The following is a 25163-nucleotide window of genomic DNA, read 5'->3' as shown; positions in this document are numbered from 1 at the left end:
CCGGGCACCATCGACCGTTACAAAAAATGTCCTCTCAGTGGTAAGTTAACCGCAATCAGCTTGCTATATTATGCCGTGAGGTTTGGAACTACATAAGGTTTATTAATGTTTCAGGCACCATGGATGGGTCTTCAATTGGGTATGTGTCACTTGCACATTTTGATTTGAAACACACATAGGGAGAAGCCAAGTGGAACTGTCATACCAGTTGGAAGAAGGCTTTTAGTGTTTGTGGTAAGCTTACAGTTGCTCTCTAGTCAGCCTTGTGCGCTGAGTTGCTGATACAGAACGTGGTTTCTAGATCAGTTCACATGAACCAAATGATTTGATATATGTTTTACCACAACTCCAACAATGATTAATGACGACCTTTTTTAGTTTGTTTTACGCCATAGGAGCATCATGGAAATTCATCACTCAACCATGGCAATGGAAGTGAAACTTTGGGCTATGGCAATCAAATAAACTATGGCCTTCCAATTATTTTATAGCAGCATGACGTGAGAACTAGTACATCAAGCTGCTATTTAAAATGGAGGATTCGAGGGCAGAACAAAGTCTGTATTCGAAAAAAATATATTTTCTCTTCAAAATTCTATATACATAACTAATCATCCAGGTTTGCATAAGGGAAGTTGCTTATATAACGTGTACAGATCTGTAATTACTCTAGATTATGGGAGGGAACAACTTGAAAGCTCCTAGCAGCTAAGAATCGGAAGGAAGGAAATAGTAAGCAATAAAACTCAACTCGTCGGAAGTGATGATCGCCTTTATATGTTGCTCGAGCCACCAACGAAGGTTCCATAAAAAAATGAAACTCGTCAGAAATCTCCTTTATTTCTTTTTTCTAGATGATGAAGCAGGTGCATCAACTATTCGGCACCCTAACTTTACAGTTATAACTTTACAGTTATCGCGGAGGTCGCGATTCGCGTCAGCGGGGCCTGCGGCTCGCGCTGATTAGGACGACGCACGAAGAGATTAGATTAGAACGGACTTTTGGAGATTGAGATAGAGTCCGACTCCGACAGTATCAGAATTCAACGAACTCCCTCCACGCCCTTATAAATTACTACCTCAAGACGCACATACGTCCCATACCTTTTCTTCCCCTTACCAGCCATCCGGCCTATAATAAGTTCACCCTCCAGGATCGTTAGTTCCTGGTCGCTAGTTCCACGGGTCTAATCTGAGTATTGAGGATGTATACTCTTGGTGGTTTTCGATTTATAGTATACAAGTTCAGTAGTACCATGTTTAATATGAAGCTGATGGAGAAGCTGCGATTTATATTGTCCAAGTTCAATAGTAATCTATCTCATCCCAAGCTGATGGATAAGTCACGATTTGAAGCATCCGAGTTCAACACTCTATTTAATCCGAATACGATGGAGAAGACGGCGGAGGACCTGTCGTTCGATGTTCTGTGGCTTATCTTTGCTAATCTGGAGTTACCTGACCTTGTGCGTGCTGGATCAGTCTGTTCCATATGGCGTGACATATACACGAGCCTATGCAACAGTGGATCTTACAATCCTCAGCACACACCATGCCTTCTCTACACCTCTGAGTCTGCTAGCGCAAGGGCAGCTTGCCTGTACAGCCTTGCAGAGAAGAAGACCTACACGTTAACTCTGCCGGACCCTCCTCTCCGTAGCAGGTACATATTTGGCTCGTCATATGGTTGGATTGCCACTGCTGATGAGAGGTCTGAGTTACACATTGTGAACCCCATCACTGGCGACCAGATTGCCTTGCCATCGGTCATCACCATTGAGTGGGTGAAGCCAATCTTTAGTGATACTGGAGCCATTTGCGGATATGAGCACTCAGGATACTTTGGAGTGTGGATAACTTCAGGCATACCGTCCATATTTGACCTCAGTGAACTACGTGACTATCTCTTTTACAAGGTCTTTCTGTCTTCAGATCCATCTGCGGGAGAATATTTTGTGGTGCTCATCCATAACCCACACTGTCAGCTTTCATTTGCAAGAGCAGGGGATGATAGGTGGACTTTGTTGCCACATGGCGATTCCTATGAAGATTGCCTATTTAATGGCCGGTTGTTGTATGCCTGCACTCGATTTGGAGAAATCCATGAATTTGATCTTGGTACCCCGGCAATGACACACAAGATATTATTGGATCGTGTTAAAGATATATATGACGAGAAGATTTACATTGTTCAAGCTTCATGTGGTGAGCTGCTGCAAATATGGAGGTATGACGACACTTTAGAAGAAGGGGATGGCGAAGAAGAATATCATTCGGATTCTGAACTTGCCTTGGATCGTGAGTTACCTTGGTACAGTACCTCCATGATCAAAGTTCATAAAGTGGAACCAGCATCAAAAAAACTTGTTGAAATAAGTAGCTTGGGTGCCAATGCGCTATTTCTTGGGCACAACCAATCGCTTTGCCTCCATGCAGAAGAACATCCGCAACTAAAGGCAAATCATGTCTACTTCGCTGATGACGAACCATATATAGCTTTCAAGAATAAACGACGTGATATTGGTGTATTTGACTTGGAGCATAATCGCAGCGAGAAAATAGTATCTCCTCAACTTTGGTCTAACTGGCCAGCCCCAGTGTGGTTAGTTCCAAATCTAAAGCGAATAAGTTTGTCATTGTGCAAGTAGATATGCACAAGGTGTTTTTCATACTCTCTATATATCATTATAACAGTCGTTTTAGCTATTTTTTTTATCTAAATTCAAATAAATGATGATAAATCTAGATATATATAAAGCATATATATATATATATATATTAAATATTGAATGAATCCATGCGCGGGCAGAGTATGAGTAGATGCATTCGCTGGCTTCAACAAGCTCGAGGCTCGGCAGTCGGCACCCGGTTCTGGTTGACGCCGTTGCGTCCCGCACAAGCCCCTGGCGTCCACCCGGTTCTTGGTGATGGCGTTTTCCGGTGAGGTGTTGGGGGTGGTAGTAGGTTCTAGGCGGGGGTGTTCGTCGCCCGTTGCGGAGGGAAGAGGCTGTCCCTCCCTCCTGTGGTTTATGTAATCCAGCGGACGAGCAGAGCAGAAGTACTCTGTTTATGCGGACGAGCAGAGCCGAAGTGCTCTGTTTTGAGTCCCAGCAACATGCGGGCACCGCACGATGCTCTGCCTCAGCAAGAACCAAGAACCGCAAGTGCACTGCAGCGGCACGTACGTGGCGAGTGGCGGGATATGTTGTTGCGCCTACTCAACGATGCCCGTGGTGGTGTGGATGCAGGCGAGGACCATGGCGCGCTGCTTGTAGACTAGACGACGGGTAGGTCGTCCCATTGACGCCCGGCTTCAGCAATCAGCCAATCGAGCGGCACAATCCGACATTCCGTCGAACAAGGCACGATCGTCGTCGGTGTCGAACTGTGCGCTTGCGGTGGCGGAGCCAGTGCCTGGCATGCCCGGGCACGTGGCCGGGCTTGGCTTCGCACCTCCATCGGTGGCCGTCCATCTCCACCTCGCTCGCCGCGTTGTCGGACTCCCTTGCCATCCTGCACGCCGCGGCGCTGCTCGTGTCGCTCGCCACCGCGCTCCGCGTACCGCGCGCTGCTACCTGTGTCCGGCGCTAGGGACGTGCCCAAGCTCGGCCACCTCCACAGTGTCTCGCGGCTGTCCGCCGTCTCGCTCTCCCAGCTCGCCGACGACGCGCGCCTTCTTGTAGCGCTTGCCTCGCCACCCCCTGGGCCGATCCCGGTTCCTTCGTGGCCTTGCTAGTCTCCCGTCTCCGCTTGGTCCGCGGCCTCCTGCGCCGCCGTGCTGGAGGAGCTGGCGTGCACCGCGCCAGTGCCCTCCGCGACCGTGTACGCGGTGGCGGCGCTGCTCAAATCCGCCACCGGCAGCGGGGACCTCTGCGTGCGAGCCGTGGCTGTGCGGGCCGTCCTCGCGTCTTCCGACGTGTTAGCAACCTAAAGACAAGTGATGATCACATGGAAATGCACGAGGAGGCTGAAGCCGGCGTGAACGACGACGGCGGGAAAGAAGACGTTCGGCATGACAGCGTAGACCGAACACGAAGTTTATTAGGCCATAATGGCTCTTTCATGCGTCGCGCCACTCGTCCACTCGACTCGCCAACCTCCCGCCTCCCTGCATGCCTACCCAGTCGTGTTAACCTTGTGGTGTACCGGTCTATTATTAGACGATAACCCATTATTAAGTGAGAAACAGAAAAGAGAAATAAGTCTATGCACTTCACATGTGACACACGAAGTATGAAACTACTGCTTTAATATAGTTTATATATTTGAAGCTCTGAACTTTTAATAACTAGAGCAAGATCTGGTCTAATAGTGTCTTTTGATCCAACCACACTACCTCTAACTTTGTGATTAAACCCCTATGTTTTGAAAACGAAGCCATCGTTTGCCCATCCCCTTAGGCGCATTAGTGAAAATCAGAATTAATGATTAAATATTTAAATGAGGGGTAAAATTACAGTTGCAAGGTGAGAGAAGGTATAATCATAATTAACCTTAAAAAAATTCGGGGTTAATTATGATTATGTACCATTCTCTAACATTGCAATTATGATTTTACCCTTTATTTTTTATTTTTTAAATCACTAATCCTGATTTTCATTAACAATGTTAAGAGGGAGGGGCAAAGAATAGCTTCATTTTCAAAATAGAGGTGTAAAACCACACATTTAAAAAACAAGTAGTAAAATTCCAATTGCAATGCTCGAGAAGGAGAAGAGTATAATCACAATTACCACCAAATATTTATGCTAATAACAATAGCTATTTATAATCTTTTTTGACACTCATAGTGTTGAGGGTCTTCCTCTTCCGAAGATACTCAAAAACATAATTAATCATTTGCTTTCAGTATTAAACTATTACAGGGAGCTTCGTTTTCAGGATGGAAGTCTTTTCCTCACGATGAAGGCATACAAGACGAAGATATGATTTAAGGATGATAAAAATAAACGCCGAAGCTATTGCCAGAGTGACAGTTTTGGCTTTTAACGGTGATGAAGACTAATGATGATGCTGACCGAAAGGGAAAAAGACTACTTGGTCCTTAATGATTTATGTTATGATCATAAGTAAATGTCAAGGGCATAAATGTACTTTTAACCGGGCTGCGTCTCGTGCCTATAAATAGATGAACAGTAGCATCGTACCGTTCACGCTGAATTGTAATCACTCTCATGTCAACACCTTCGAGCAAGCCGAAGGTATCAATGTAATACATATTCTGTTAATACTTATGTATGTTTTGCCAAATGCGAATATGAATAAATCGATAAGTTGTATTTGCCATTTTTATCTCTTTGTATTCTGGTTTATTCATAAGATGATGAAGGTATGTCCTTCGAAATCTTCGTCTGATGAACATTATATCCATGGGGAGATAATGCTTCAGAAGACGAATGTTTTTAATACTAAACAATTGTGTTGTCTTATTCTTGATTCACAACATTTGAGAACAAGTGGCCAATACATAGATTTCGTTGTCACCTGGTGTGAGTTTATGCTATATCCATAAAATATTTACGGTATAATAGAGGATTCTATGCATTATCCAAACTCGTTAACAATACATCCAAGGTTACAGCATTTAAAACACATGTTTACGCTTTATCCGCGTCCACTTCGATAATATTTAAAAACAAAAAATCACGCATGGAAACCACGCGTATGGCCATGTACCATAAATATCACGCATTTCCCTTGATTTATGGCGCGTCTCAACTTACCGAAAAATAGAAACCGTAAATTATGGAAGTTGCATGTTCTAGGCATCCCATGCGGGTGGTGAGGGAGGATCAGGTCGTAGAGGGTGGGGACGTGGTCTAGGGAGGCGACCAAGCCTTTATCTCTACTAATCCTTAAGGGTGGACGGAGGGCGTCCACCAGGGCACGTCCCCGCCCGCGATTTTTTGCCCCCGCGCGCGTCTTCCTCGCGCCCGCGAATCACGCCCCGCGTGCGTCGCCCTCGCCGGCGGCTAATCCCGCCCGCACCCCCGCCAGCGTTCCTCACCCTACGCGCGTGATGCCCTCACCCCGCAACTTTGGTTCACCCCGCGCGCGTCGCCCTGCCCCCACCGCCCGGTCCCGTGCCGTCCCCCTCACACAATCGATACGACCGCCATCTCTGTCACCCATCTTCCAACCTCTTTCCCACGCCGCCATTTATGCCCCCTTCGTCGCTATGGTCAGGGACCACGCTCTGCTGCCTCGGGCCGCCGACGCCAATCGGATCTGACCACGCCTGGAGCCGTCACCGCCCCGAGCTCCGCCCAGGTCGCGCGCTCGCCTAGCAGGACGACTGGACGAGCTCCTCCCTAGCGCCGGTAGTCGGCACTAGCAGCCAAGCTCCTTCCGCGGAGGCGTGGACCCCCCGCTAATCTCGTCGTGCACGCCCTCCCTCACGTCCACAGCTAGCGTGCCTCCGTGGCGCCGCCACCCCCGTGCGTGCCCCCGCCCCCATCCACCTTAGCCCCGGCAGTAGGCGGATCTGCGCCTCTCCTCGCCCGCGTGCACCCCCACCACATCCTCCTACACCTTCTCCGCCATCGGCATCATCGTCTCCATCCTCGGCCCTCCCTGCACACTGCAACCGCCTCCTGACGATGCTCGCGTGGGATGGTGACGGCGACGCAACGCTCCGTGGCTTGCGCCCCCACCGCCGCCTCCAGCACCTTCTCCGCCATCGACATCTCCGTCCTTGGCATGGCATGGTGAGTCAGCAAATGCCTCCACACCATGTCTCTTGGTCTTCTATCCACCCGCCGAGGACCCGTTGCGCATAGGGCGAGGGAGTGCCCCCCGTGACACCGACCCTGCCCCCGTCCAGCCATATGGTGTGCAACAATCCTTGCGCATAGGGCGAGGGAGAGCCCCTGCCCCGACGCCGCTCATCCCAGTCCCGCTCGAGATCCTCGCCTCCCCTGTCTATTTCCCTAGCCGCGCAGGAGCTGGGAGCGCCGATCCCCACCTCTAATCTCGCTCCCCCCGTCCTTTGACTCGCCAGGAGACGCGTGACCCACCATTCAATCCACCAACAAATCACGCTTAAGAAAGCAATGATAATCATGCTTAGGAAGCACTCCGTCGTGCCGAGTTTAAGTTCCCTGACCAACAAAGATCAACTGCAACATGAAGTGCTATGTGGGAATGAAGATGCCTTGCTGTTGAACCCAATGTCAGGTCACAACATTGATGAAAGGTTTGATTTTGACTTGGTTGGTGCAATGTCTTGATTTTTCAGGGGTTTCACCAAGTTCACCCGTGCTGAGTATCTGAAGTCCAAGAGCGAGGGTAGGATTGCATCTGATGGTGTCAATGCCAAGGTAATGTTGTTACAGCAGGTGACGTTTGGTGGGGCGCTTAACCCATCCAGACTATCTCGTTCCTCCCCTAATTTAGTCCTTCCGAACCATGTTTCGCCCCTGATCCACCTGATCCGTTCGGTCTGTTCCTAACTTCCGACGACCCTGCTGACAGCTTGGGGATTTCGTCTTTGTAGGGAGGCTCGTGAAGTCAGTAGTTGTATCTGGTAGTGGTAGTTGAGCATGCCATGGAGGGGCTGAGCTGGAGAACGGTGTGTTGTTTATCGATGCTCGTAAAGTAAATAATTTAGTTTTTTATAAGTAAATCTATAGTCCTATTAAGAGTGGACACAGACACATCACCCTGTTGTGTTGACAGTGGAGGAACATTGAGTTGTCCGCCACACTTTGTTCTGCAGTGGTCTCTGTTGATTTACCGTGAGTATACTGATTTACTTTCTTTTTGGCTATGGTAGGCCAAACATGTTGGGTGTTGGCCATTTAGAAGGTGCTTTGAGTAAAAATTACTCTTAAAGGTATATCTATGGCAACTGGTGTAATATAGTTCTAAAATATAGTTCTGACTGGAGCACTTGTCGTCGTGCTAATGTTTTTGAATTCTAAATTTCAGGACAAGAAGCATCAGTTATATGTTATTTCTGCCCTTGCTGGCACCAAAATTGACATGAAAAGCTGGTAGCTTTGCTATGATTACATGAGGCATCATCTTTTTGTTGCATACACAAAATAAATATTGTTCTAATCCGCATTCTTGACACAGGACAATCAACATGAGGCATCATCTCAGAAGACAACTTATAATAAGCATGGAAAAGGCATGGATTCTTGTGTTGAAGGTATTGCTAGAAGTATATCCTACTGCAAAATAGTTCAAGTAGGCATGCTAGAAGTATATCCTACTTCAAAATTTTGGTTTATGTCGTAGAGCTGACTCAACCTCGACTACTATAAATAGGGAACATGACCAGAGCAAGTCAAGTCCCATGTTTCAAACAAAATAACACTATAGAAATATTACAGAAAAATCAGATAAAAATTATATGTGGTATGAGATTAATTATAAATCAATTCCCTGCAGATAGGCATGCTTGTTACATACTTGTGGTTTTGCATCTGGTACCTGTCGTGGATAGTATAGTATATTAAAAACATGGAACAACTAATCATATATTCATATTCGGAATCACCTTTTTAGAATGTCTTGGTCAGCATAGAATCTACTATAACTTTTAGAATCAATACAGGAAGTGCAAGGAGAATCTACTATGTTTAGTGGTTGATAACCAACATATTAACAGCCTTGAACAAAATTGCATTTGGTCAAGGAATTAACGCCACTTTTGTCTTTGGAATTAACAGCCTTTTCTCACTGCCTTGTACTGCATATCTTCCGGTTCTTAGTAGCTTTCTTGCAACTCTGGACAAATATATTACTGACCATTATCCTCTTGATTCTACTTAGGTGGCACAAAAACCTTCTGTGTAAAACCTTAATAGTTTTATACTTTTTATGGAAAGCTTTGACAATTGTAAATGCCAGCCATCTATACACTCAAACTCAAATAATCAAGCATGCCTATGTGCAGGGTGTCATGGAGACTAATATTTTTTAATGACACGAGCTTAGTTGTTTCGAGGCTGTATATATAACCACCATGTTCTTTACACGCACATCTAGGCTGTTCCCAGCCGAGATTAGCTAAAGGGATCAGCACTAAGCTTGGGGCTTGGGCACAGTTGTCGTCATGATTTTTCTGCCACATATAAGTATGTAACAAGCATGCCTATCTGCAGGGAATTGATTTATAATTAATCTCATACCACATATAATTTTTATCTGATTTTTCTGTAATATTTCTATAGTGTTATCTTATTTGAAACATGGGACTTGACTTGCTCTGGTCATGTTCCCTATTTATAGTAGTCGAGGTTGAGTCAGCTCTACGACATAAAGCAAAATTGGAAAGGCACCAACGCATAGCTGAGCGAGCGGTATACTCCAATGCTATTGCTATGTTGCCTTCTACTTGTTTGTTTACCTAGCCTGTGGCAGTCCTCATCATTACCAATTTTCAGGCGAAAGCCCTTGCTGAAAAGAACATGCGGGATATTCTGGTGCAGAGGGAGCATGCTGAAAAACATGTAAGATAGTTGGTCATCAGGAAAGAAAAACATATTCCTCTGTTTCTAAATAACATTTGTTATCCATGAACTTTTTACTTTTGGATACAGAGACTGGCTGAATTTCTTGATCCTGAAGTCAAGAGATGGTCAAATGGAAAAGAAGGAAATGTGCGAGCATTGCTGTCCACATTGCAATATGTACGTGATTTGGCTTATATGACTTCTGTTTGAACCATGTACATCTTGGTTACTGTAGGACTTCCACTGGTTCTTATCAGAAACTTATGTCCATCATTAGATTGCCAATAAATAATACTCCTAATCATGGGTGCTCCAGTGAAAAAATGAATCATATGTAAATTCATTTCAGACAGCGCAAGAAATGGTTAGCTACTATACACCAGGTTTACCACATTGTGTATAATATATATTTTTTGTTCATGTTAATATCGTTCAAGAGTGTCAAGTAAGGAAAAAATCAAGCACCATGCGTTAGGTCATGCCTCCCACTAATCTATACTACTTATTAAGAACGCAAGGGTAGCCTGCCTCCCGCTGTTCTGCCATCCAACGATCTCAACCGTCCGTCCGTACCTCTGTTTCGTCGTCCGTCGGATGCTGCCCAGCCCCGCGCGTACATCACTCTGGTCATCACTCGTCAGCCCTCCCATCCATGCGAGCGAGCAACCACAACCACTGTCGCCCTGCCTACCTCGACCCCGCCGCCGCAAACGCCGCACGGCATGACCCGCCATCCCCGTCCTCATCCTCTCCTCACGCCGCCGGATCATGCTCACGCCCCGCGCGAGCAACAGCTCCCCCAATCCATCCCTCCTCCTCACGCCCCTCTCTCACCTAACCGCCCAGCCACAATCCCCCAGCAACCGTAGCTCCGATCCCACCGCCGACGCCCTAGCCCTGATTTCGCCGTCGCCAACGGCGCACTAGCGCAGGTGTCAGCGCGGCCCGCCCCAAACGTCTCTCTAGCTGCAAATCCTGTGTGCGGAAAAGGGAGAGGAAGAACCTCCTGACGACGTTCGAGCAACTAGGGCCAGGAGATTGTTACTCGCCAAAAATGCGTCTCTTCCCCCACGGGATCGAAATATCCTGTTCGCCCGGTAAAGTGCAACGCCACGATGTTGATCTTCCGAACGAGTGATTATCTGTCGTGAGTACTGATGTACACACACTTGCAACCCTCTTGCAGATTCATCGGCTGTCGTCTCTGCCATTGGCGTGCACATACGCGTACAGTTGGGGTCGAGCAGCCAGCTGCTGGACGAGGATTGCAAACATGGGGAAAGTGGTTGACTGTGTAACTGTGTTTATGAATAGGGATTTCTGAGTAGGGATGAATGTATTTGCTTTCCGCCAGAGCCAAGATTGAATGAATGCATGATCTACCCACCCCTTTTTAACTATAGTTTGTGTGGCAGGTTTGTGGTTTGGAAGATATTGATATCGTGAGATGTTCTTGTTGGTTATGAAAGCACACTGAGATACCCATGTTGCTTTTGTCGTTAAGCTTGCTTTTGATAACTGTTTAATTCTAATTTTGACTGATGCAGAGAATTGTACATTGAGTACCAAAAGGAGCGGGTTCACATGGTGGATGACGCGATACTAGCGTTTGAACTAAGCATAGTTCTCTCTAAGGAGGTAACGACTTAACACACTTCCTCAGTTGCCCATCTGGTGACATTGAGGTATTAGATTGGTATGCCATACATGCAGATGTATGATCTAGATAAAAGCAGCTTTTATATGGTGCAGCTGCAGTATGGTGATAAATAGACAGGGTCTTAAGCAGGTGCTGAAGATTGAGTGGCCTGAATGACTTATTACCAACTACTTTTCCCAATTACCTCAATTTTATTATTGAATATTGTGGTTGAGAAATGACCTTTTGAAATTATCTCATGAACAGGGGATTGGAGTCTGCATGGTACCTTCTGCTGATAGGGTAAGTTTACCAATGTTTACAGTTTTTTTCCTTGTGAAAATTGATATCTACTCTCACCTCATATTGTTGTATTTTGTAGCCAGATGACGCCACATTTGTTGTACCACTTCTGGAGTCTGACTTTGACTTTGCCAAACTGGTGCCCGGATGTCCTTGGAGATTACCTCAAAAGATCCATCTCCAGGTTAATCTCTAAAACCACTTGTTCCATGGGCGCAGACATGAGCATTTGATAATAGTAGCACTATTCATGATAAATTGTTGCCTTGTTAATAAATGTTATACCAGGAAACTATCATCTAGAAAAAATCTGGTTCAGCAGGAAAGCAATTGAAAGAAGCAGAAAGTATAAATAAATCTCTTTCTGCTTTGGCTAATGTTATTGGTGCTTTATCTTCTGATGGACAACATATACCTTACCGGAACCATAAGTTAACAATGCTTACGAGTGATTATCTAATGTGGATTGTCTGCAAAAAAAGGTACTATACTTTAATCAGTCGTTTGTCTTTTCATTATGATTATCTAATGTGGATTGTCTGCAAAAAAAGGTACTATACTTTAATCAGCCGTTTGTCTTTTCATTATTCCAATCTTTATTTTAATAGGTTGCATTTCCATTTTTTCAGTTCTAATTACAAGATGATCATGATGCATATGTTCCTCTGTTTTTTACAGACTACAACGATGTAGAGCATGTGGCTAAATAATATAACATAAATCACACCTAACTAAATCACCAAGGATACTTGTTTGTGTTAGCAGATAGATGGAAACCCATATAGTCTCTGTAACCTAACTGAATGGGTTTGCATACGTTTGTTTTTTTTACTTTTTTGGGTTGCCAGGCTCACTAAAACTGTTAAGTGGGTGCCCGATTGTTGTGGTGACCAATAAGTGAAACTAAGCTTAAAAAATAACACGAGTTGTATATTATAGATAGAATAGTGCAACAGTTTGTGAGAAAGCGAGTTAGATGTATGCTATTAAAATATTCAGAACATGTACACTTTTGTGCTCCTTCCAAACTTAATTTTAATTGGTTGCATTTCCATTTTTTATTCAGTTCTAATTACTGATTGTGTTACCAGCCAACCTTCGCTTGCATCAATAGCAACACAGTTGACCCATGAGCTATCAAATGTCACGCTCTTTACTGGATGTATAACCTGAGTGCAACGCACGGTCATACACCTATACAATATGAAGTGATTAACATAGTATTGTTCTTCCCTGTTGTTTTCAGTTTGACGCAATCCATGGATTCAGTACCAATAAAACCATTGGAGTACCTGGGTTCTATCAGTAACGTGTGAATATGGAAATTCACAACGATTATATGGTGAACTCATGTTTCTTTTTCTAATGCAAGGAAAACTGTAAAGTCTTCATTTTTCACATTCTTGTTAGTATTTACGAACAGACAACCATTACAAACGAATATAAAAATGTATTGTTGTGTTCTACAAATGCTTACCGACAGTTTGAACAATGAAGGTCAATGTGTTTTGTATTATTCTTTGAAATTGTTTCTGTTATTGATTAGTTAATGTCTATAATACTTGATGGTTATGTCTTCATCCATATTAATTTGTTTGATATTATCGAATACGAATGAATTAGTACTATTTCTAATAAGACTCGATTATCTAATGCGTGTTTATTAATACTTTTAAGCTACAACTCCTTTGACATCCAGGTCGGCGCCTCCGCGCTGGGGTCGTCGGTGACCATCACCTCGCTCAAGAAAGCCACCTTCTAAGCTTTGATTGATCGCCCGTCAAAGTCGCCGGAGGCTGGCACGTGCACTTTTTTTCACCGTAGAATATATTGCATCGTACTTGTCTGCTCCCATCCCTCTCAATATTTTTCTAGCGCTTTGATGTGATCATTAGGTATAACAAATGCATATTCTTAGTAAAACGATAGACCATTTTTTCCAGGGACCTTCGGTGTCTGGAGATTCGATGTCAGAAAAATTGATAGCGAACTGAGGGATACATGCACATACTGCTCATGATGAATAGGCACTGTTGTGTTATTCCTAATCCTTATAATTGGAGATGGGGTTGAGAAAAATTATGAAGGTTTTTAACGGATTTAAACCTATCAATCTCCTTTAATTTATATAGATTATATGAATTGGGTTGAAAACGATGAGGCCCTAAAATGGATCTCATCTGCTGCTATAAATCAGGCCGTTGGGCATGCAAATTATTGGGAGCAGATTAACGCCAAACCTACCAACACTTGATTCTCTTGTGGTCCATGGGTGGATGTGATTAGTTGTTGCATTATTATTTCTTTATATGATTCTTTATAGATTTGTGTTGGCAACCAAAGTTGGTTTCATGTCGCATGTCATTTATTCCAGTTTTCTGATGGGTCTCCATCTTGATATATTTGTGACAGACTGAAATGTTCGATGACATTTACAGAGAAGATGGTTTTGGCAGTCTTCAGGGTAAGTTGCATGCATTTGTGATTTTCTTGCCAATTCAAGCTTTGGATAATATGAATCTCACTCGAACGATTGGAGAATTCTTATAGGATCTCACTATCCTATGGATGACCAAGAGCCTGATGGACGACATCCATGGGTGGGGAGTTCTCTTCGATGGCAGAGTTGGTGACAGAACCATCACTGTAAGTGCACAATATCCACACCCTCTTAACCACTCCGTAGTGAATATTTTGTACATGGGCTCACCTGACAGCAACCTGCAATAGTTCTGTTTATTTGATATTTTAGTGTACCTTTTACTTGCAACTCAATTAATCATGCTCTACTGGATTAAGAGTTTTTAAACTGTTCATTGCAAATATCATATGATTTTGTAGATTGGTTCATCTATGATCTTTCTCATCTCCTTCGAATTTGTTCTATTTATACATCATGTAGGGGGAAAACTGGAAGCCATTTGAATCGAATACGATTCCACCACCTCTAACTCTGGGTGATTAACCCACTTGAATTGGACTTCACAAAAGCAATTGCTATCAGAAACCAGGTATTCCAATTCCACCTATCAATGCATGGTATGAATTAAGGGCCTTGGCTAGAAAATGGGAACATATAAATTTTTACGTGCTAGATAGTTGTGGGAGTGTCAGACTCTCATTCTTTCTAAGAACACCATGGAAGGTATGGAATTTGGCAATTTGTTCTATAATACAGGTTGGTAGGCTTGATAGTTTAACTATATGTTTGCAGGTCACCGATATTGTATTTAATGAATTTGCTTGACATCCCAAGGTCTATATTTGGAATGGTGAAGGTACAATCTGAAGACTAGCATTAAGTTGTTCAGTATTTATGCTTTTTGCTCAACTTGTTGAACTAGCAACTATTTTTACTTCTGCAGAACCTAAACCTAACAAGGGACATCTTGCATGGGCTGATGCTTTTGTCATAACAGGAGACTCGATAAGTATGTTAAGTGAAGCATGCAGCACAAGGTAAGCTATTGTCTTATTGGACCGATGACTTGCACGTTGCAACCTTTTTATGAAGTTTCAAGAGTGTGAATAGCTTCAAACTGTTTTGGCGCACTAGCAGTAGCATTAGTTGCTTTTGAGTTCTAACCAAACAGGACGAACAGAGTAAATGTTTCCACAAATTCCACTGAACATGATTTCTGTATAGGCATCAATTCACGTAAATTGCATATCATGTCTGGTGTTTTCTTGGGGACAATGTAATTTTTAGCTGACCAATATAATGAATGCATAGTACCAAAATTTGAAAAGTATAGTAATGTTCCTTTCTTTTGTTAAATAATAGTCAGTAAGGATTCCTGGCTGGGATGCAACCCTTTTTTGTTGGGGACTAGCATTGAGGTTGTGGGGTTTTTTTACTTTCACTTGCATAGCTATCGGCTGGTTTATTTTTGGTGCTCCAGGTGTTTGATGTAATCACTCTGTAGGTGTGCACATTCAGCTTGATACTGAAGAACGTCGCGTCGCTGTTCATGAATAAGGATTCCCTCAAGGTTGAAGCTGATACTAAGCTTGGGGAGCTCATAAAGTATGTTTATAGCTAGCTAGCATCACATGAGACTCACAGAAATACAGAATTCCCTCAGCCTGTGACTTCTCCATCTGTTTCGTTTCTCCATGCGACGACATACTAGGTCTGTAAGCGGCGCCGCGCATGGCGGGTGTCAGGTGAGCAGCAAGGGGCAGAAGTGCCGGCCATGTGGACGAGCAGCGTGGGCGAGAGGCGAGGTACAAGCAACAGCAGTGCGGGCATGCAAAGAGCCAGGGAGGCAGCAGCCATGCGAGGTGTGCTGCGTGCAGTAACGACATCAATTTGCTTCCTTCTTTACTCTGCTTGATTTGGGATTTCTTCTACTTGCTTCATTTATTCTTTAGTTTATTTGATTTGGGGAAAGCAATCCGAACTTCAGTGAAAAACCGAACACCACACCAAAAAAGTCGACACTGAATCAATGTGTGCTTTCTCTAAATTCTATCAGTAGCCATGTAATATAGTTGTTACATGCCATGAACTTACACCTGCAATTTTTGTGTTGCAAAAAACCTAGAGAAGAGGCCCGTAATTTACACTTGTCAGAATTTCTATACTTCTCTCTATGCTGGATCTAGATGTTCATGTTAGATATGTTGGTCGTACTTTTGATACGGTAAGCAAGATTGCTCCACTAGATGACTGTACAGCCAACTCACCTATGACTGACATGAGTTTGTTGAGTGTAACCCTAGAACTTATGATTATGATAAGCTGTCACCCACATTTAGCAGTATATTCAAGAAGATAAAAAAGAGCCAGCAAACAAACTCTCCTATACTTCATATTTCTGATGTAACTCCTTATTGTGTTTTAATTGTGTCTATATATGAGAAATAAATTAGGGAACAAACTTTTTTATTGTGTTTTAACCGTGTCTACATCTGAGAAATAAATTAGGGAAGAAAGTTTTTTATTGTGTTTTAACTGTGTCTACATCTGAGAAATAAATTAGGGAAGAAAGTTTTTTCATTGACGATGGCATATATTCTGATAAACTGGGCATGGTTAATACAATTGTAGAGCGCATTTCTATGAGAAATCGAGTTTTGACCAGAACAGATCAGATGCAAGAAGATATTGAAATGAAATTGATGGCTACCAGAATTCACAGGTTAAGTACCGATCATTTCCTTTTACATGTTTGTTTGAGCCAACAACTCATGTATTATGTTATCAGTCGTGGATTACTGGTATCAACCTTCTAACTGTTCTTCATCTAATTGAGGTGAGAACAAAGAGCTGCGGGTCGGGGTAAGGAGGCTCACGAGACCACTAAATAACATGCCGTCTTCGGTTATCTCAAGCCACAACATGCATCTTGTTTGCTAAAAAAGTTCTATTTCTCAAATTGCTAACTGCATGATTCTTTACTGCTAGGTCTTGATTTGTTGGATGATATCTTGTTGGGTTATAAAGCTGAATGGCCAATGGATATTGGCATTACAATAGACGCACTGAAAATATATGCTGAAAGTCAGGTTTTCAATGTTTTTACTGATTGAAGTATGGAGATATGTAAATTTTCTTATCAAGTATCTACAACAAGCAGTTTGCTTTGCTCTAGCTCTCATAATAGATCTTTATAATGTGACATTTTGCTATGTATGTGAACATATGACCCTCTTGATTTGTTGGATGATATCTTGTTTACTTGTAGTAGTGATCTTGTTTACTCAGGGAGAAGCTGAGGTAGGAGTGCCTGCGGAAGGGGACGGAACTGGCGCATGGGGTGGCTGACGCCCTCTTCGCTGTATCACCCACCGAGGACCTCGACGGCCCTATCGTACACCTCCCACCGCCCGCTGTTCGACTCCCGCGCGAGAAGCATGTGAGAACCTATCGCTTAATTTGCTTATTTCAGGTGTCCGAGGAGGCCGGAAATCATCTCTTTGTGTAATCCTGCATTCCTCTGCACGTACATTATTGTTTCACAGGACAATGCTACAGTTACACTCTTATCTAATTCGCACGTTTCATTTTTGCAGCTTGGTGCTGGGACCTCACTGCCAGGATTCCAGGATTAGTAGCTGCAAAGGTAGGGGCAGATGTAACACTAACAGACATGTGCCTAAAATCTATCCAATGACACTGATGAGCGCTATGTATTGTGTACTCATCAGGTTACAATTTACAGTTCACCTGCTGCTGCTGGTTATTGATGATTCGTGTATTCGCCTCATAGGAATTTTATTTTTCAAAAGTAGCATGACTGCATCATTGTGATTTGATTCTTTCTGCCTAAGACTGACCTTATGGTACAAAGCATTTTCCTTACATCATCGTTTCAGAATTTTATGGCAGCTTTAGACACAACGAATATGCTTGTTATAAATTAAATTTTCCTTTGGACCTTTATCGTAGTTACTTGCTTCCGGAGCATGTAACATCCTGCTGCCTGTGAATTTCTTTTTCTGCACATAAGGATTTGAACATCAAGTTTCAGTCGAACCGCAGCAGGTATTGCCCATAATTTGTTTTCATGGAGTTATTCATTATTATTTCTGATGTAAGATCCATCATTTTGTCCCATGTTCTCTTAAGTTTGATCATTCACTGCTTTATGGTGTTCTTGCCTGAGCAGTTCTCGATGTGATGCCATGCCATAACATGACAGAGTGGGAAGAATTGGATCAGATGTCAGAAGCTGGTGGAGATATCAATTCTCGAATACTTCCTCTGAAGGATATTGAGAATCAAGATCTCTTGATGAGTGAGACCAACAGTGCCTGTGAGGCACATGAGGATACAGAGGACCAGCCTTCAGAGAAGGATGCACCTGTTGCATGGGAAGAGGATGAGAATAATGTAGGTTGGATGCCTCTGTTAGCCGCAGCACACACAGAAAATATTTCACGTATATGAGATCCAACAATCCTATCATCGAAATATGAAAAGCTTCATGATTATGTCAGTACCTGTAGGAACAGAGTAATAGTTGACATTTCACTTATATAGGAGTCATACAGGAATGAACTGTTAATTTCACATATATATACAACTACTTTAACTTCTATAAGTTCAGTGTTTGTTAGTTCTGAAATAATGCAATCATTGTTATTGATTTATTAAAAACACAATAGAAAAAGAGTTGTAACATTGACCAAAGGCAAGATGGTTCGTCCTCTGTATAGAACTAGAGCAAATGTGTTTAAATAAATTCTGCAGTGAGATTTGCAAAAAGTTGACTGCATCGTAGAAAAGTACAGAATGGAATATCTGACAGTGTTCCCAGAAGACATAAAGAATCTGAAGATCAAAGGCAAGATTATTCATCCTCTGTATAGAACTGGAGCAAAAATGTTAAACTAAATAAATTATGCATTGAGATTTGCAAGAAGTCGACTGCATCATAGAGAAGTATAGAATGGAATATCTGAGAGCATTCCCAGAAGACAAAGAATTGAAGAGTAGAGCTTTGTCAGTTTGTGCCAAAAGGACAGAAAGAAAATTTCTCTTGACTACTGTTAAAAAGAAGGGTTAATTGGAAACATGCCACTGAAATTTTTCAAAAATTGGAAACTATTTCATTTTCATGTCACTCCATGGCATCAAAATGAACTAGATGTCACTCCATGGCATCAAAATTAATCCTAAAAAGAAAGCTGCAGCGCCTAAAAGGCCCACTTCAGATTTCACAAGACTATCTCAGATTTCACATATCATGTTTGGGTCTCCCGTCCCGTATGTTGGCGTTGTTGCATGCTACAATTCTATATACTACTTATTAAGAACGCAAGGGTAGCCTGCCTCCCTTGCGTTCTGCCATTGGACGATCTCAGCCGCCCGTTCTATCTATTCTAAGTCTTTCTTGTTGTCTACAGATTAATTATGAATACAGTTGATGCTTGTTTATCTGATATAGTAGTAAACGTGTTGCTGTCTGTTACAACTTGGCCCCTTTTATCTAATGAAACATAGCATTCCTTTATTTATGGTTCGCTAAAGTTTGTTTCCTTGTTCTGGTATGTCAGAAATATAGAACTTATAATCTGAAAAGCTATCCAAATTTATTATTTCATTTAATCTCTTGGAAGTGAAATTTGGTCCGGATCAGAAAGCGGTGTCATAAAGGCATGGCCTTGGGACACCATTGCTAAGTCCCTCTCATTTACGTCAGGAATAAGTCATAAGGCTGCCTCGCTGGTTGAAAAATCTTATATTGACCTTAGAAACCATGCTACAATTGGTAACATGTGCTCTTTGCCTGCTGCTGATGTGAAACACATACTCGCAGACAGCTGTCGAGCGAAAGTTTGGAGTCTAACTAGCATGACATTTGCTCTTTGGTATACTTTGATAAATACAGATATATCTAACAGTTGACTCAAGTTCCCTGGCTTTTATTTTTCTTATACATTTTATACAGGGATGCTAAGACTAGGAAACTTTTAAAAGTATTTGGCATCGATGGACAAGTTGACTAAGCTCGTCCTGAGGCCCCAGTAATGCCGGAACAATTCATAGAGGAAGAGATTAAATTACTAGGTGAGTACCCATGCGTCACAGGCCCGAGTTTCTCTTCGGTGTCATCCCAGACAGCTCATATATGTCATCTTCTATCTCATAATTATATAGCACATATGAGCATTATAAGTTATCGAGATATTATATGTCCCCGTTGCAACGCACGGGCACTGACCTAGTTTATTACTTATGTTTATGGCATCTTATCTGTTTTGAGAATTTTCTTAGCATGCATATTTTTTTATTTCAGTATGCATGCATATGTTGCGCTGGATATGTGGCCACACAAGGAGAGATCGAGTCCGGAATGATGATATACGAGAGAGAGTAGGAGTGGCGCCAATTGAGGAGAAGCTTATGCAACATCGCTTGAGATGGTTTGGACATATCCAACGAAGACCTGAAGAGGCACCAGTGCATATCGGAATAATTAGGCGTCCCGAAAATGTGAAGAGAGGTAGAGGTCGACCAACTTTGACGTGGACAGAGGCTGTGAAGAGAGACCTGAAGGAGTGGAATATTGACAAAGAGCTCGCCGCAGATAGGAAGGGGTGGAAGTGTGCAATTCACGTGCCAGAACCCTGATTGATAGTTTCGCTTTTCCTCCTTAATCGTTTGACCTTTTCTTGTGTCCATTTTAGATCTTGCTGGTCCTTGTGGGTTTTATCTCTTTTATGTGTTTCCCCGTTTCGTTGTTTTCGGTTCTCCTTTGCCTTTGTTTCCCTTTTCTGTTCTTTGGGGGTTGAGCTCTGAGGTTTTCATACGGGGTTTCATCTCTAGCCTACCCCAACGTGCTTGGGACAAAAAGGCTTTGTTGTTGTTGTTGTTGTTGTTGTAGTATGCATGCATAATCCAATTCGTTGGAGGTTCACTCTTGATACTACTCAAACCTAACACCTGAGGAGTACAACTCAGACCATCTACCAACTCTAGAGGCCCTTTCTCTGAATTTGACTTCAACTACTGGAATCAGACACCAGTCCAATCATGCATTTTTTTCTTCTTCTGGGCAGATACTTGGTTCAGACAGTGGCTGACAGGCAGTTCCCCTCACAGACCTTATCGCAGTTGCTGGTGTCAAGAAGGCATACAGGAAGGCAACCCTTTGTGTCCATCCAGATAAAGTGCAACAAAGAGGTGCTACAATCAGACAGAAATACATTTGTGAGAAGGTGTTTGATCTTCTTAAGGTGTGTTCTTTACTCATCTTGCTTTACAAATTAGTTACTTATCTACAGTTGCTTAAGTTTCAATATCTTTGTGTGTTTGCAGTATATGTTTGTAATCAGATGTCATATAAATATAGTAAACTTGCTAATGTTAGCATCATGTTTTTGTGTCTGTCTTAAGCTGGATATCATGCTGTGTGGTGGATATGGTCTCATATTTCTGACACATTTTCATTCTGATTAGTCTTTGTGTAGCACATTTGTGAAGCTGTCAATTTAACAACAATGTATATCCAAAGTTATTAGATTGCAGTCTCTTCGAGTCCCTTTTGTTTGATGCTTACAGAAGCCCCCCTCTTGACATAGCCTCAAAATTTTCAACAACATTCTTTGTGATGCAACAGGAGGCCTAATTTCATTTTTGGTTTATCTTTTCTCCAATAGAATCCACCCTCTGTTCCAACACTGGCTGCTGTAAAACTGGCAAGCTGGCTGAGAGGTGCTAAATTTATTGTTGATTGGCATAAGTTTGGATATACATTGTCGGGGTTGTCGCATGGCAGAAGTCACATTATTGTCAAAATATATTTCTGGTAATCTATTTTACCCTGTTTGTTTACCTTCTGTTGAGATTAACGTAGCATATATAACCTGGTGTTCAAGAAATTTATTCCTTCACTTGATATATCTGTTAATATAGTAACATTTTCTTATTCGATAGGTTTGAGAAGTACTTTAGGCAGATGGCTGATGGTGCCTTTTGTGTTACAAAAGCAATGCAACATGAACTTGATCAAAATTGGGGAATCAGGTAGACTGATCAAAATTTAAACATAGTTTTCTTCATATATATGAACTGCTCTTCACATTTTCTAGCCTGTACTAATATAGCTTTCAATGCCAGAGCAACGGTTCTTTATGATCAATCTGCTTCATTGATGGAGAAACATGGGGTGAGCATCTATTTTGAGTTTTATTTTTCTCCTTCCAGCACTTAATAGTTGTTTAGCAGGCTAGGGAATTCCATCTGTAGTGCTATGGGCAATGCCAAATGCATATTAGTGGGTACGTTTTTCATCAATTAGCTAGAGCATTTTGATGTTTTTGGTTATTTCGCTTCAATTTATTTCTTGTTGCCTTATCATACATCCAGAGGAAGTATGGGAAGACATGAACATTACTGTCTTCGCCAGTAAGATTGAAGGTGAAGTTTTCTTGAAGTCTAATAGACCGTCACTTGTGAGCAGCACAAGCAGGTCTGCTCTTTTGAACCATGCAGTCATTGATATAGCCTTCTTTGTGTTCATTGCACGTGATTATCGAGTGAATATTTCAAATATGAGAAAGGAAATAAACCTTTAGCACATATTTTTAGGACGCCAGATGAAGATTTCAGCATACTTCTGGAAGCAGTATTGATGTACGACAGACGTGTCGCTGCAGCTTTAGGTGAAGATGATTCAACGGATGAGGAGCAACTTTGGATTGATATCAAGAATGCGAAGCAATTTGTCTACCCAAGATTACTGTTTATTGTTACAGGTATAATCCATTCTGCTATATTAACTTGAATGACCAAAGTTCAAGCATTCTTTAGTTTTTCATGTATTCCAAAATTTCCAGGTAAAGGACCTGATAGGAAGAAATACGAGGATCAGATTAAAAGGTTGAAGTTGAGACGTGTTGCCTTGCGGACGATGTGGCTTGCATGAGAAGACTACCCTCTATTTCTCGGTATGCCAGCTGATTTTACATCCGTGTGCACACTTGTAGCACAAAACCTACCTAATTTGATGGGCACCAGAGCATAGTTTCTCTGGGTGTCCACGCACAAACATGCAATCCACATCCAAACATAGTTTCTCTGGGTGTTTTGTGGACTGAAGCACCAGAAATGATAGATTTTAAGAGAAATTTAGGCAGAAGGGGATCCTAAGTGTTGTCCGTACCAAGAAACAATTGGTATCACTTGCTTCTTTTCTTTTGTTTGAGTATATGAAAGTTCGGTCATGAAATTGTTTCAAAATAATAAGATTGTTTAGCATTGCACAAGTAACATTTTCTTTCCAAACATAGTATCTCTTTTGTTCTTGTCAAATCAGATTAGTTCACTCCCTGCCTCTGTGCTCGAGCGGGCGCGGACGCGGAGTCGGAAGAGTTCCCGTTGCCTAACCACAAGAGAGAGGAGTGTGCGTGGACACCAGAGTCAGAAGACGCCTTGTCGCCAGGACGTGCCGCGGAGCAAGGCGCACGAGGCTCCACGACCTGCTGTTAGGTCCGGTAAGTCCTCCTTGATTTGTACAATCTGGAGTGGAGTGGTCCTCTAATCGGTACATTTTTTGGCAATTCCACAAAATTTAGACTCTCTACCAAACCTTTGGGAATGCTACCCTGATTTTGGGCACCGCTAACCCTCATTTAATTCTTATAGCTGTTTTTATCATCGCTCGGTAACCTTGGGTCAATGCACAACATTGCCGATTCCTCACAGAAACTCAGATTCAGTAGAGCTTTGGATGTATATCATATTCTGTGAGTCCCTGACAGCTTCGTACTTACAAAATCAACAAATTGTTTTAGATCCATGTCTCCATGTCTCTGCCACTTAGCATCTAGGTTCTTGCCAATTTTGTCTGTATTTTCTTTTATCAATTTAGGCCACATCATATCTTATGGTATAACCTTCTCGTACTGACTTGCATGTTGTTTTACATGCATCAAGTTTACACCAGTAGCCCCTTGGAGGACAAGGCTAAGTGGCCCTATTCAGAAGGCCCTCATATCAGGTAAAAACTGTCTTACATAACTTTACACCTGGGAAGTGAATGCACGCAAAAGTTTGAAAGGGTTGACTTTCTGCATTGGCAATTACACAGAGATCACCGGTCTATTTCCTGTATTCAGGTGCCCAAAAGCTGAACAGAGCTGAGCTTGAAGTCGCTTGTGATGCAAGTAGATTATTCAGACAGTACATACATTTTTAGCTGTATTTATTCTTGTTTCTATTCGGTGCTTCATTCAAGCCTGCAACTTTCCTATGTCTCTATGTGCTTGATAGCAGATTATCCTATATTCTTGCGCAAGATTTTTTTGGACGCACAAGTAGTTCTATAGAGTTTACTACATCATGTGATGTTTTAATCCATGAAATACAGATAGGGGTTACACTGTTTAGTTTGGTTATATATTTTTATGATCCAAGAGGAGTTGTTTTCAACCCAATCCATGTTCAGATAATAATATAACTGGAACAAAATAATAATATAGACTGGTGTATGGAGAATGGAACATCAGTTCCTCCATCCTGTGTTCACTTGTGATTTCTTTTCAGTTCCATTTTCCGAATACTGCTGTTCTGTCTCATCATATGGTTTTAGTACTCCATGGTTATGTAGTCTGTGCTCCTTGAATCCTTCAACAACAGACAAATAACTATTTGTTGAACTTTCAACAAACTCGATTTGTTTGGGCTCTAATTTATGCACACTTGAACTTCCTTTTACATCTGTAATCACATTACTAAAGAATTCATTTGATACTCGTGAAACTAACTTTGACATTTTTATTTTTGCATCTGAGGTTTGTAGGGCCCAAATTATGTTCTCCAAGTGCCTCTTGGGCCTGCTGCAAAACTGCCTGAAGGTATTTCCCTTGGGCTTCAATTCATAGTTGTCGATGCCTTTGCATCTGTTGCCAGTTTAAATTTCAGATCAGAACCACTATAGGACAAATTGAGATAATTCAGTGTTGTGTGAGAAAGAGCAAAACCTTGACCATGATTCCCTTGTATGAGATAATTTCATGTGATTCTAAACTGAATGGTTATACTCTCTCTTCTTTTGATTTGGCCACTTCTATTTTCTCTGTTTTGTTATAGCATCAAGCTAATTTGTGTCTAATTTATAGGAACGATGTTAGCGAAAGTCAATTTAATCTGGTGCTGAACATTGGGTTGCAACAAATCATCGATGGAGATTGAGTCATCGCAGCCAGAAACCACTGTCTCAAGGTGCTGAACATTGAGTTGCAACAAATCATCGATGGAGACCGAGTCACCGCAGCTAGAAACCACTGTCTCAATTTGAGGAGAT

The 25163-nt window shown here is 42.3% G+C and overlaps 1 protein-coding gene, 1 long non-coding RNA gene and 1 pseudogene across 3 annotated transcripts; all 3 read left to right on the top strand.

Annotated features, from left to right (window-relative positions):
• Nucleotides 1-1391: 1391 nt before the first annotated feature.
• LOC103645435 (uncharacterized) lies at nucleotides 1392-3931 on the top strand. The gene is made up of 3 exons (XM_008668489.2): nucleotides 1392-2227; nucleotides 3408-3558; nucleotides 3737-3931. Exons 1-3 carry the CDS (start codon nucleotides 1392-1394, stop codon nucleotides 3929-3931), a joined length of 1182 nt encoding a protein of 393 aa, XP_008666711.2.
• Nucleotides 3932-14771: 10840 nt separating this feature from the next.
• On the top strand, nucleotides 14772-18453 carry LOC103643646 (uncharacterized). Of its 2 annotated transcripts, XR_002266850.2 has the most exons (4): nucleotides 14772-17267; nucleotides 17425-17694; nucleotides 17801-17896; nucleotides 18021-18453. It is a non-coding gene; the product is annotated as an uncharacterized lncRNA (long non-coding RNA). The 2 variants fall into 2 exon arrangements; XR_002266849.2 differs by lacking the exon at nucleotides 18021-18453 and having other exon boundaries at nucleotides 17801-18005.
• Nucleotides 18454-19846: 1393 nt separating this feature from the next.
• On the top strand, nucleotides 19847-24001 carry LOC109942158 (UDP-glycosyltransferase TURAN-like; annotated as a pseudogene).
• The last annotated feature ends 1162 nt before the right edge of the window (nucleotides 24002-25163 follow it).

The sequence above is a fragment of the Zea mays genome, chromosome 1 (assembly GCF_902167145.1).
Source record: "Zea mays cultivar B73 chromosome 1, Zm-B73-REFERENCE-NAM-5.0, whole genome shotgun sequence".
Classification (NCBI taxonomy): domain Eukaryota; kingdom Viridiplantae; phylum Streptophyta; class Magnoliopsida; order Poales; family Poaceae; genus Zea; species Zea mays.
This window is presented reverse-complemented; position numbering and strand designations above follow the sequence as displayed.